Genomic DNA, 11,480 nt, shown 5'->3' with positions numbered 1-11,480 from the left:
TGCTGCCCCTGGATGAGGGAAACAGCCTCAAGCAAAAGCTCTGCAGTCCCGTGCTTCCAAACAACATCAGGGATGGCTCTGTGGGCCCCCTACTCCTAGTCCCTACTCCCCCAACACAGGAAATCAAGGCTTCCTGCCCCAGAGGAAGTGCCCCATCTAGTGAACAAATCCAACATATACAAATTTGCAGTCCTGGAGCTGGTGCCTCCAGGGGACATGCCCTGGAGGCTTGTAATACCCCATACTCCTCTGGAGGCTCCAGACCTCATCTGACTAAAGAAGAGCTTGGGAAAGAATAGTTACTGGCAGGGGCAGAAGGTCTGGTTTGTGCCATTCCTTGGCTGGGTGACCCTGGGTCTTGCTCATCTTTCTCTCAGACCTCTGCCAGCTTCAAACTACTGGTTCTCAAAGAAAGGCCACAGGGAAGGAGGCAGAAGGGATGATGGGTTTCAAAGGGTTTGTCTCCCCAGTCCTGGGATGTATGCCTATAAAAGGTTTCTCATTCTCTGTCCCATTGGAACCAAGCCACCAGTCACTATAGGTGACAACCATTATTCCTGAGGCAAGGACATAATACTCCCCACCTGTCCCCCTACTCCCTAAAGGACACTGACTGGTTATTTGGGGTTTGTCCCTCTGGTTCTGAGCTCTGGAAAGGGGACTCAGGATTCTCTCCACCCCCATGATGTGAATTGTGGGGGACAGTGAGCTTAAGTGGGGTGACCAGCTTAGGTGCAAAACCTTCTTCAGTTCAAAACCTCAGTTTATCCTGATATGTAGACAGTGCCCATCCAAGCCTGAATGAGCGACAGAGGATGCAGGTACACAGTTCCCAACCTTTCCAAAGCACAGCTCTGAGCTCCTAGCTTGGGAGGGACATCAGAAAACTAAAGGCAGGGAGACAAGCCCCAGTGGGTCCAAGACTTGGTCCAATCTCACTTATCTGGGTACCACACAGTGGAAGAGCTCTGAGCCTCAGTTTCCCTCAGAAGTGAGCATAAAGAAAATGAGTTACAGAGGGGAGCGGGGCAGGGGGACGAGAGAGCAAGGGGTACGAGTGAAGGCATGATTTGCAGCAGTTGAAGAAGCTGGGAAGGTGTGAGAGGTTTGCCATAGACGGGGGCATGGATGGCATCCTACTGGGGTCCTCTTGGGAAGAAATGGGTCACTTAAATACAAGTTAGAGGGTAGGAACCAACCAGAGTTATAGTCTCCGTTGGTTGGGCAAGGAATTTGAGCAAAGTCCCATAAGTCTACGTAAAAGTCTGGGGGACTAGCTCCTGATTCCAGATGTTGAGCTCCCATCAGGGCCACGGAGGGCCAATGTCCTATTATCACCCTAAAAATTGGCAGGCAGAACTGGGCCTCAAGCAGATGCTGAGCTGGGATGTGGGAAGGGATAGTTAGCAGCAAGCCAGCCAATTCCAGATGCAGGAGGCTTTTGGGAACGTTGGACAGCCAGCAAGAACAGTTAAGGGCCACAGTGGCCGCCCCGGGGCGATCCTAAACTGGCAGCCATTGGGAAGGAAGTGGGACACAGTAGGTGACCTGCAGGACCCAGGTTTTCTTCCAACTTACTGGCTGAGAAATTGTGGCAGTGGAAAGACAGCTCAGATTTGCCCGAGTTCTCATACTTCTGGGCACTAACAGACCTGGTGGGGGAACACATTCAACTTCCCACCTCCCTACGGCTCAGTACACAGCCTGCAGCCCCCACTTTCCCACACCTTAAGGGCTCTGTCCTCACAGCTCAGTTGGGCACAGGTGTCTCTTCACTCCAATGGGTGATCAAGGATAAGGGTTGATGCTCAGAGAAATCTCCCAGCCCAATACCCCTTTAGGGGTCATTTTCTCTGGTCACTGGATCTGAGGAGAGCCCTGACCGGCTATGCGAGATGGGAGCGATGATGTCCAGCCTCACAAACACGGTCCAAGTTCAGTGGGTCCTACCATTTGCCCTCCCGCTTCCAAACCTTCCGCCACGGAGCACCGCCTCCTGTCCGGGCCTCGGCGGCCGTCCGTGCCTCCCGGATCCCCGGGAGGAGGGTGAAGGGACGCCCGGCCCTTGCACAGGCGGCCCCAGGCCTCCCACTGCCTCCCCAAGGCCTGTCGCTGCCCCGAAGCAGGCGGATGTGGGCACCCCGCAGGAGGCCGGAGTTCTGTGGCCCCGGAACCAGCTCGGGGCTCCCGAGCGGGCCAGAGCCCCGCCGAGCGGACGCGGTGGAGCGCGCACGGAGGATCCGGGCAACCGGACCAGCCGGAGACCCAGCCGCAGCCGCTGCCGGAGCTAGGGCGGGCGGTACAGGGTGCCGCGCGCAGGGCGGGGCGGGCGGGGCGGGGGCGGCCGCCCGGTACTCACCCGCGCCGGGGCTGTGCATCCAGGGGCCGGGGCCCTCAGAGCCGGGGGCTCATGGCGGGCGGGGGGCCGGGGCGCCGGCCTCACATCCCCCCGGTCGCCGGAGGCTGCAGAGCGACTGTGAGACGGCGAGAGGAAGGGAGGGGGCCGGGAGGGGGAGGGCCCTGGCAGCCAGGCCGGCCGGGTAGGATGACAATGGAAGGAAATGCTTTATCTGAGTCTGAGAGCGGGCCAAGGGGGAGGGGAGGGAGGGGGCCGGCGCTCGCGGCCCTGGGACACACCACCCCGGCAGGCTTTGCTCAGCGGCACACAGGCTGGCTGCAGACACCGATCGCGGCGGGGCGCGGCACACCGCCCCGGGAGGCAGCGCTGAACCCGGAACGCGGGACGCTGCCGGACCCGCGCGCGGCCGCCGAGCCCCAGCCACCGCGCGGCGCTGCGCCCAGCGCACAATTCCCGGAAACCCAGATACCTGAGTGCACGCACCCGTGCATACACAGCGTACACGAGCGTGCATCCATGTTTACACAGGCCAGGGTGATTTACACTTCGGGGAAGGACTCCTGTGCACACATCTACACAATAAGAAGTCCTCGAGAAGAGAGCTACACATAGAAGAACAGGACACGCTTAGAGTCCCAAGCAAGGAATCCCAGACGACCCCCCCCCCCCCCCCCCCCCGCCGCCCCGCGCCGCCTCATTCCACCCCTCACACACACACAAGCAGGACTCGCCTCAGGAAAGCTTCAGGATCTGATTTGAATCACTGCCCAGTCCAACCCCAGTGGCACCCCCCCCCCAATGCCTGCTGAGGGGAGCAGAAGGGTCCAGCCTGTTCCTATTAAAAGAAAAAAGGGTGGGGTGGTGCAGTTTTTGAAAGTTTTCTTTTTTCGAGGACATTTCTCAAGGGATTTCCTTCCATCCTCTCCTCTTCCTCTCTTCCATTCCTCTTCCTCCACAATAACCCCCCTTGCTCCCCCCCCAGTCCCTATGAGTCAAACTTCAGCAATGTGCCCAGTGTCCCCCAGTGCATTACAGTGGATCACAGAAATGTTCCAGTCTGTGAGTCGGAATGCAGACGCCTCCAGCCCTCCCTCAGCTAATAAACTCGGCTGAGGACTGGCTTTGCAGCCCTCCCTGCATCTCCCCCAATCTCTTAGACGAAGACGATGATGGAGGTCAGATTCAAGGGTCAGGGGCTGAGGACCTTCCCCCTGGGCTGCCTGCCTTGACCTATCAGTTCGTTGCCTCCAGCAATCTGTTGGGTCAGAACACTGGGGCGGTAGAGGTCATCCACCAGGAACACTGGGCTCCCCTTCCTCTGAGGTACCCAGCTTCCTTCTGATCACATCCTACTCACCGAGTCCTAGGAACTTGCAGAATCTTTAGAAACAGAGACAGCGCTAGAGCTGTTTTGTCATGGAAGACAGAATCATGAGTGGTCTAGAGGGTCTTTTTTCACCACGCTGCTGCTAAACACGCTCAGTGACAGGTCAGGTCTCACTACCTGTCGCTCCCTTGATTTCAGCCGCTGACTTTAGCCGCTCTGTACCTGTTAATGCGTATCACAAATGCTTTCTCTAGCATCGATGGCCTCTTGCGTGGTACCACATGCATCCCTGCCCGGTTCTTCCCACTATTTTCCTCCCCAGCAGTTACTATTACTACTGCTTCAGCCAGTCCTGGCTGCTGGCTATTCCCCATCATGTCCTCCGACTTACCCACTTCCTAGCCTTGGCCTAAGACGCTCCCTACAGAGCAAATGCCCTCAGCTGTCCTGTGCTGAGAAGCCCGACGAGAAACGTTTTGTGGTTCCCATAGCCAGAAAGATTTTGCTATTCCTTGAAGGACCCCAACACTGTAGGTTTTTCTCTACACACTGACCTTCACCCATCTAGTCTACTAGTCATGACCTCATCTTCCTTACAAGCACTCAGGCTTGAAAGCACTACCTCAGCCATGGCTACATTTCGCCTAGCGCTTTGCACAGAATTCAAACTCAGTATGTGTTTTGTTGAATTATGACAGATATTCATGGACTTCAAGGATCCTTCTCCTGCTCGACATCTCGAATACACCCTTCAGTCCATTACCCATATGGGCTCTGAAAGACATTCTTGCCCTTCTACGGAGCCCTCTTTCCAAAGCAGATCTCCCTCCTTCCAAATCCTGCCTTGAGGCCTGTAGCCCTTCAGAAAAGCCACGGGTGGTCACAGCAGACCACCAGTCTCTTTGTTGTACCCGTACATTACCCCATGTGCCTGTCTTCCTTTCCTGTAGCTGTGGCAATGCTGAATTTGAGCCCTAGTTTGATGATTTCTACAGATGCAGCATTCGTGTATTTGTTTGTGAATCTGCCTTTTCTTTTTAATCTAACCACTCATTTCTGGGTGATTGGAATAAAGATGTGTGGCTGCCTGGCAATGCACACACCAGGACTCGCTGCCTTCTACCTGTAGGCAAAGAAGAAAACAACATGTACAGCATGTGTCCGGGATGCTGAACTGAGCCCCTCCTTCTGCTGCCAGATTTACCTGCGGCGCCAACAGCCCCTGCCCCACGTGGATACCCAAGCCAGTTTCTAAGTTCCACGTTCCCTACTGGTGTTTGTTAGCCTCCAGGATCCCTAGAAATATAAGGCAGAAGAATGCAGGTTACCTCCTTCTTGCTGTGCTGGGTGGTTCCCATGGGAGGTTTCTAAAGAACTTGAGTCTAGACTTCTCACAATCTGCTCAGTTGGACACCTGGTATAAGAGACTGGCCCCATAGGATCTGCCCTGGGTTCTCCCAAGCTCCCCTAGGTCCCTGGACAACATAAAGCCTGCAGGTGCCCATTTCTGCTTTCCCGTGATTTAGGGCCTACACGTCCTTTTCTTTCTCCCTCCCTTTTCTTCTAGCCTTGGTGAACTATCTTTTACCAAGTGTTTACCAAATATCAGCCCTATTCTAGCCTTTGGACAAATATCAGATCCCTGATTTTTTTAAGGTTTATTTTATCTTATGTGTATGAGTATTTTGGTGTCCACAGAGGCCAGTAGAGGTTGTCACCTCTCCTGGAGCCATGTGACTTTTTCAGATAACTGGAGCTAACCTACCAATGGTTGTAAACTGCCACGTGGGTACTGGGAACTGAACCAAGGTCCTCCACAAGAACAGCAAGTGCTCTTAACTACTGAGCCATCTCTCTAGCCTCTCGATCTCTGATTCTTAATAATCTTTGTTATACTCATGAAGGGAGTATGGGCCATAAACCTCAAGAAACCTGACTGAATTTTTTCAACAAGTTCTGGGCCATTTGCCCTTTTAACAAATGCTGCTGGGAGCCTGCTTAAGACAAGGGTTCAAGCATGCAGCAAGGCTACGAGTCTAAGTGTCAGGGCCCACACTATGGACCACACTGGTCCCAGCCGTCTACACGTGCTGACTGCAGCTGCGTGTCTTCCCCCAGACTGCACTGACTTTCACATGTCTCATAAAGTCAACCAGAGTGTGCTCATTCCCCCAAACTCCCATGAGACCTCAGGGGACAGCACTGTGTGGAATTGGGATTGAGCCTAGGATCAAATGCCAACTATTTTTGGGCTTTCAGATTAGCAGAGGAGGTTAAGCCCTCAACTCCAAATAAAGGGTTTCCTGAAACTAAAAATAAGAAATAGAAAGAACAGGAAGAGCAATTAAGAAAGACATTTGTGCCAACCTCAGGCCTCCACACGCACCTGCACATGTGTATACCGGCACCTGCATACATATGCACCCAAACACCAAGCACATGTACACACACGTGCCCAAAACAAAATACAAAGAATTAGGGGCTGGCTCACAGCTACCAGGCCCAGGGGCTCAGACGCCTTCCTTTGGCCTCTGAGGGTACTCTACACTTACATACACACAAATAAAAATAAATCTCAAAGGGAAGGAGCAAAGGAGAGGGAAGGAAAGTGATTTAGGCTTTGTGGAGAACCTTCTGTGTTTCCTGTACTCTTCAGGGCCTTTTCTCTTGCATCTCACTATCACACCATTGTTTAGCGAGCAAACTGAGTTCAGAGAAAGGAAACTATTTTCCTAAATCCATAGAACCAGCAAGTGGCTTATCCTAGTGTACCTGATTTGGAGCTGACGTAGTTTCTCCAGTAGAGGAGCTATGCCAGGGTCTTACACTCTGGTCTAGGTTTCTGCTGATCTCTGTATACCGCTCCAGATGACCAGTTCCCGGCCTCACTGGACTCAGCCATAGGGACTCATCTCTGACCTCCTTCTTTCACTGTCACATTGCACAGGCAGGATCAGCAGGTGTCTGAGTGTTCTGGGTAAAATTGGGAGGTGTGGCTTTGGGGTGCAAGCACACAGGCAGATCCCACTCCAGGAGTTCAAGAAGTCTAAAACAAGAAATGTTACGTGTTTCTAGACTGGAGTTGAGTGGATGAATTAGGAAGACATGACAGTCATGGCTACCAGTCCAGATAGCCCAGGCTGGGAGGGCTGATGGTGGTGGGGAATAGGCAGGTTGAGAACTACCCAAGTCTCTTCCCTCATCCCCTTCACCTCCCTCCAGAGTCAACAAAGGTGATGTGGTTTCTCTTGTGGTCTGTTGCCCTAGACACCTGCAGTTCTGACTATACATGTGTGTCTGTGTGCCAGCAGTGCGGTGAGGAGACACAGGGAGAAAGTACTGGGACAGGATGGGGAGGGGCAGGAAGCCAGGGACAGAGACTCTTCAACCCAAGATGAAGGTGAAATGAATACAAATGTTAGCAGAGGTCACCCCTTTGATTACCCCAACAAAGAGCATAAGGAAACTTTATTCCCAGCATCCGGGAGAGAGAGAGGCAGGTGGACCTCTGTGAGTTCAAGGCCAGTCTGGTCTAAAAATTGAGTTCCAGGACAGCCAGGGCTATACAAAAAAATCATGTCTTAAAAAACCAAATAAAGAAATAAAACTAAAAACAGAAAGAGCCCTGGAAGAGAAGCATTGTAGATATTAGGACCATCAGCTGAGAGCAGGGAAACAAGTTTTAGGTGAGTTCAGTCATGAACTTCTTAGATGCTGCCTAGGTCTCAGTTTTCTGCTCTGTAAAACAGAAAAATCTTAGCTACCTACTTCATACAGATTGTCGGAAATCACATGAATAAAAGGTTCGCACCACCATCTTGCAATTTTTGTCTTGGATGGCTTGAACAGTACCACCGTAAGCTTTAGAGTCTTTGTCACCGTAGACACCATAGTGTATGAACGACTATAATTGTTTACTGTAGTTCCTGGATAAATCACACACACACACACACACACACACACACACACACACACACACACACACACACTGGAATGTAGAGATAACATTAAAAATAAAACCATCCCTGTGCTTATATTGATTACAACATGTTGCGGAAACCAAACTAACCCAGCGTACTTGAAAGCCTCTTACTTTCAACTATTTGAAATATCTCTTGGTCTGCATGATCTTGGGTCAATCATGGCCTCTTTGGCCTCAGTTTCCTCCTGTATCACACGACTGGGTTGCTTCGGATCATCGCTCCTTTTCTCTGAGTCTAAGGTTCTTTTCCAATTCTGTTATTCCAAGTGTAAATGAGTACGTGGCAGAGAGGAGAGGCTTGAGGAGATCAGAGTTAAAAGCAGCCTGGAAAAAAAGAAACCAGTCCCGAGCTGAGTTGGGTTATGATGGAGGCCAGAAGTGTGAATCAGTGCAGGAGAGCGGGCGGGGTGGAGGGTGGGAGATGTTAGGGGGGTGACATTCCAGGTAGGAAGAATGGCATGTGCAAGGGTGCAAGGGCGAGGCTAGGAGGCTGAGGGGTGGCAAACAGATTAGCAAGGCTCAAGAATGAGGTTGGCAAGAGCAGGAGGGAGCCTGGGGAGGAAGTCGGGAAGGGGCAGTCCCCACGTTGAACAGCTAAGCTGGGAAAGTGGAGGAGGAAGGTGGGTGGGGGAAGAGGCTCTCTCAGCCCAGAAATTGGTGCCAAAGCTCATCTAGCCAAACTCCAGTCACCCCTGCCAAGAGGACCCACCCACCAGGGAAGGCCCTTCCCACCCCTCCCTTCTCTGCTCTTGCAGCCCCACCTCCAACCCTGAGGTGAGCCAGGACCCCTGAGGCCAGGGCCGCCTTCACCAAGAAGCAGATGGGGCACCACCCCATCCTCAAGGCAATAATGCAGCAATAAAATACTAATCGTGGGTAAGAATAATGACAGAATAAATTATCTCCTACCCACCCTCTGATAAAGTCGGTCCCAGAGCAGCAAAACCTCATACTGTGACTCTTGTGTTTACTAGGATCTGCTTCTCTGAGTTACAGGAGATTTATAAGGTCATCTAACCTACAAAGTCCCCTGATTGGACACGACCTTAAAGCTGTGAAATACTCCTAGGCCCCCCTGTATGATCTGAAACGCTCAGGTCACTGTAAGTATGGCTCAGTTTGGGGCTCCCTGAACTAATCCGTGACACTTCGTGCAGATGAAGAAACTGAGGTTCAGGGGAAGAGAGCTTGCCAGTAGTGACCTGCATGCGTGGTTAACTAGTGATGGGGCAGGCCGAGGAATCCTGCTTCTGTCTTCTAGGTCAGTACTCCTTCTGCCGGCCAGCGGCCCAGCCCCTGCCGCCGGTGCCAGCAGCGATTACGGTCAGAGAGGCAGTCACTGGGCCATACTCTAATCATGAGAAGAAATTTATCTGAGTTGCAAAATGCCTTTCTGCTTCCAGTTTGCAATTACTCGCTCCAGTGGCCCCTACAGGGACACTGTGGTCCACCCACTGGCCTGCTTGACATTGGCCTTGTCATATCTCCCAGCGTGACCCCCTGTTGCTAGTGGATGCGTCGGCTGGAGAAGGGGCCCATCCTATACAGATCTCTTCTTTGGGGGCCATGAATTTCAAGGCTCAGAAAGTTAGCAGAGAGGAAAGAAAATCCTGGCCCAGGCTCCATTTTCTTTTCCCCCTAGGAGTGTCTTCTAAAATGAATTTGAGTTGGGTTCGTGTATGTCAGTGGAGTGGAGACAGCAGAGAGAGCATGAAGTTAAAGTCATGGGTAAATGGGTTGATGATGACCAAGCTAGGATGGAAATAAGGGTGTCTGTGCTAAGTTCTTATGATACCTCACCCAAGTAGACACCTCCTGTCTCTCCTCTCACAGGAGCACCCAGTGTGGCACACCCCTCCAGGCTCTTCCACGCAGAGGCAGGATGACTGCCATCCACCATGGAGGAAGCCATCCTCACCAGGGGAGAGTGCAGTACTGACTAGGGAGAATGCCCAACAAGGGACACCAACAACATGGGTGACTTATAGAGACCCCAGAGTTCCCTGTTGGAAAGGGCTCTACCAGGTTATTATGCCATTATGGGCTGGATCAGGGAGGAGTTTCTGTTTCCACCAAGCCCCTGGGCCTGGTTATTGGAGGGAGGCTTTAATAATGAAGCTAGCAGTCGCTGTCCTGCTAGATCTTTCTCTCCTGCTGGGCCGAGGGGGTCAGGGTAAGAGGGCTGGGAAGGCTGGGTATAGACAACACCTCTTCCCTTCAGGGGCCTGTAGTCAGGACTCTAGAGTCACCCTCCAACCCCAGTGTTTGAAGACATAGAGGGCTAGAAAGACCTGGAGGTGTTGCCCTGTGGCTAAGAGTAAAAGATCTGGAGTCCTGGGCTAGAGCTGATCTCTTCCCTAGTATGTAAGGCATATTGTTTAACTGGAGGAGGCTTAGCTCCCTCTCTGCAGCCCAGGGCCAGTGGTGCTGCCATATTAGGGCTGCTGGGAGGCTGCGAGATCAGGACATGCAGTGCTCATTCAGCACAGTGCCTGCCGCAGGCCCGGCTCTGCTAGGGCTGGAGCATGGAACAGAAGAGAGCCTCTTGTCCCCTCATCTCCCTCAGCTGTTTCCCTGCAGACCCAGTCTCCGATGGGTACTGACCTAAGTTTTGCAAGTGAATCCAGTTGAGTATGTAGGGTCTGCTCCCCATACCCTCCTGGGGGACACAGGGTAGCCTAGCAAGGCTAGGGGAATAGAAAAAAAAATGGTACAGCACTTTTCACCGCCTTGAGATACACAGGGCTTTTCTTGGCCTTGGGGGGAGCCTAGTCCAGACTCAGGGGACACCGCATGAACTTCAGAAGGGGCCTGGCCTCTTCTCCAAAATGTGGCACTGCACATCTGCAGTGATCTTCCCATCTGGCTGCATCCCTGGGGCGACGGCCACAGCTGCTGACATTTGAGGGAGGAGAGGGCCAGTTCCTCAGTGGGGCCTGGGGGGGGGGGGGCTATAAATAACCAGCTAAGAGGGCCAAGGGAACCAGGTTGACCTTTGGGGGGCAGGACCTACAGGCCATGTCCCCCTCCCCCTTGGGTCCAGAGCCAGAGTTTTAGCAAAACAGGAAGAGGCAGTGGCAGTTGCTGGGAAAGTAGGAGTGGCTCCCCTTCCCCCCACTTGCCTGGAGCCTTAGGATCCCAGCCAGGACCTGAGAAAGGTGGAGTCAGCTAGGCTGGAGGGAGGGAGGGGCCTAGTCTCTGCCCTCCTGTGGCTCAGCTGGGCACAGGCAAAGGGAGAGCTGACCCAGAAGGGCAGCCTGATGGGATGCGCCTATGAACTTCCCTGCCTCCTCCTCCTCCCTTTCTATTCCTTATCAGAGAATGAGAAGGTTAGGGTGGAGCACACGGTGTGCTTGTGTATTTGGAGGCTGAGGGTCAAGTGAGACCACCTCCATCTCTCATCCTCAAGCAGCCTGGAGGTAGGCTGAGACTAGAGAACACGAGACAGGAGGAAAGACGCCGCCTGCCTTGTGGAGAGGAGAGCCAGGACCTGGCCCGAGAGGAGTGGCAGAGAACTGACCTGTGAGCTGTGAGGAGATCAGAAGCTGGGTGGACCTTAGAACTGTGCACAGGACAGACTCCCGTGCCAACTCAAAAGCAAGTCAGGCTTGGAGGAATTCTCCAGCAAATATGGTGCTCTGCCTGGAGGAGGCTAGCCACGGAGAGCCTACAGACATCTATCTACAGGTGCTTCGGCCCCTAGTTCCAGGGAGCTTGGTATCCATATCCACTGGGTCATCACTAGCTCCTCAGCCTACAGCCTGGGTGTTGTTGAATATTTAACCTCATAAAGATGTGTTACGTTTGTTTAT

The 11,480-nt window shown here is 53.0% G+C and overlaps 1 protein-coding gene across 6 annotated transcripts in view; it reads right to left on the bottom strand.

Moving 5' to 3' along the window:
• The window catches only part of Hdac7 (histone deacetylase 7), a 35,139-nt gene extending 32,496 nt beyond the window's left edge, over positions 1 to 2,643 (bottom strand). For all 6 annotated transcript variants that reach the window (XM_026782444.1, XM_026782446.1, XM_026782443.1 and 3 more), the window contains exon 1: positions 2,360 to 2,643. Coding sequence is in view for 4 of the 6 variants with exons in the window: in XM_026782443.1 (XP_026638244.1) it covers positions 2,360 to 2,378 (19 nt within the window). In the remaining 2 variants the exon portion in view is untranslated. The remainder of the gene's footprint in view (positions 1 to 2,359) is intronic.
• Positions 2,644 to 11,480: the final 8,837 nt, after the last annotated feature.

The sequence above is a fragment of the Microtus ochrogaster genome, chromosome 15 (genome assembly GCF_000317375.1).
Source record: "Microtus ochrogaster isolate Prairie Vole_2 chromosome 15, MicOch1.0, whole genome shotgun sequence".
NCBI lineage: Eukaryota > Metazoa > Chordata > Mammalia > Rodentia > Cricetidae > Microtus > Microtus ochrogaster.
The sequence above is the reverse complement of the archived record's forward strand: the minus strand, read 5'-3'. Positions and strand labels throughout refer to the sequence as shown.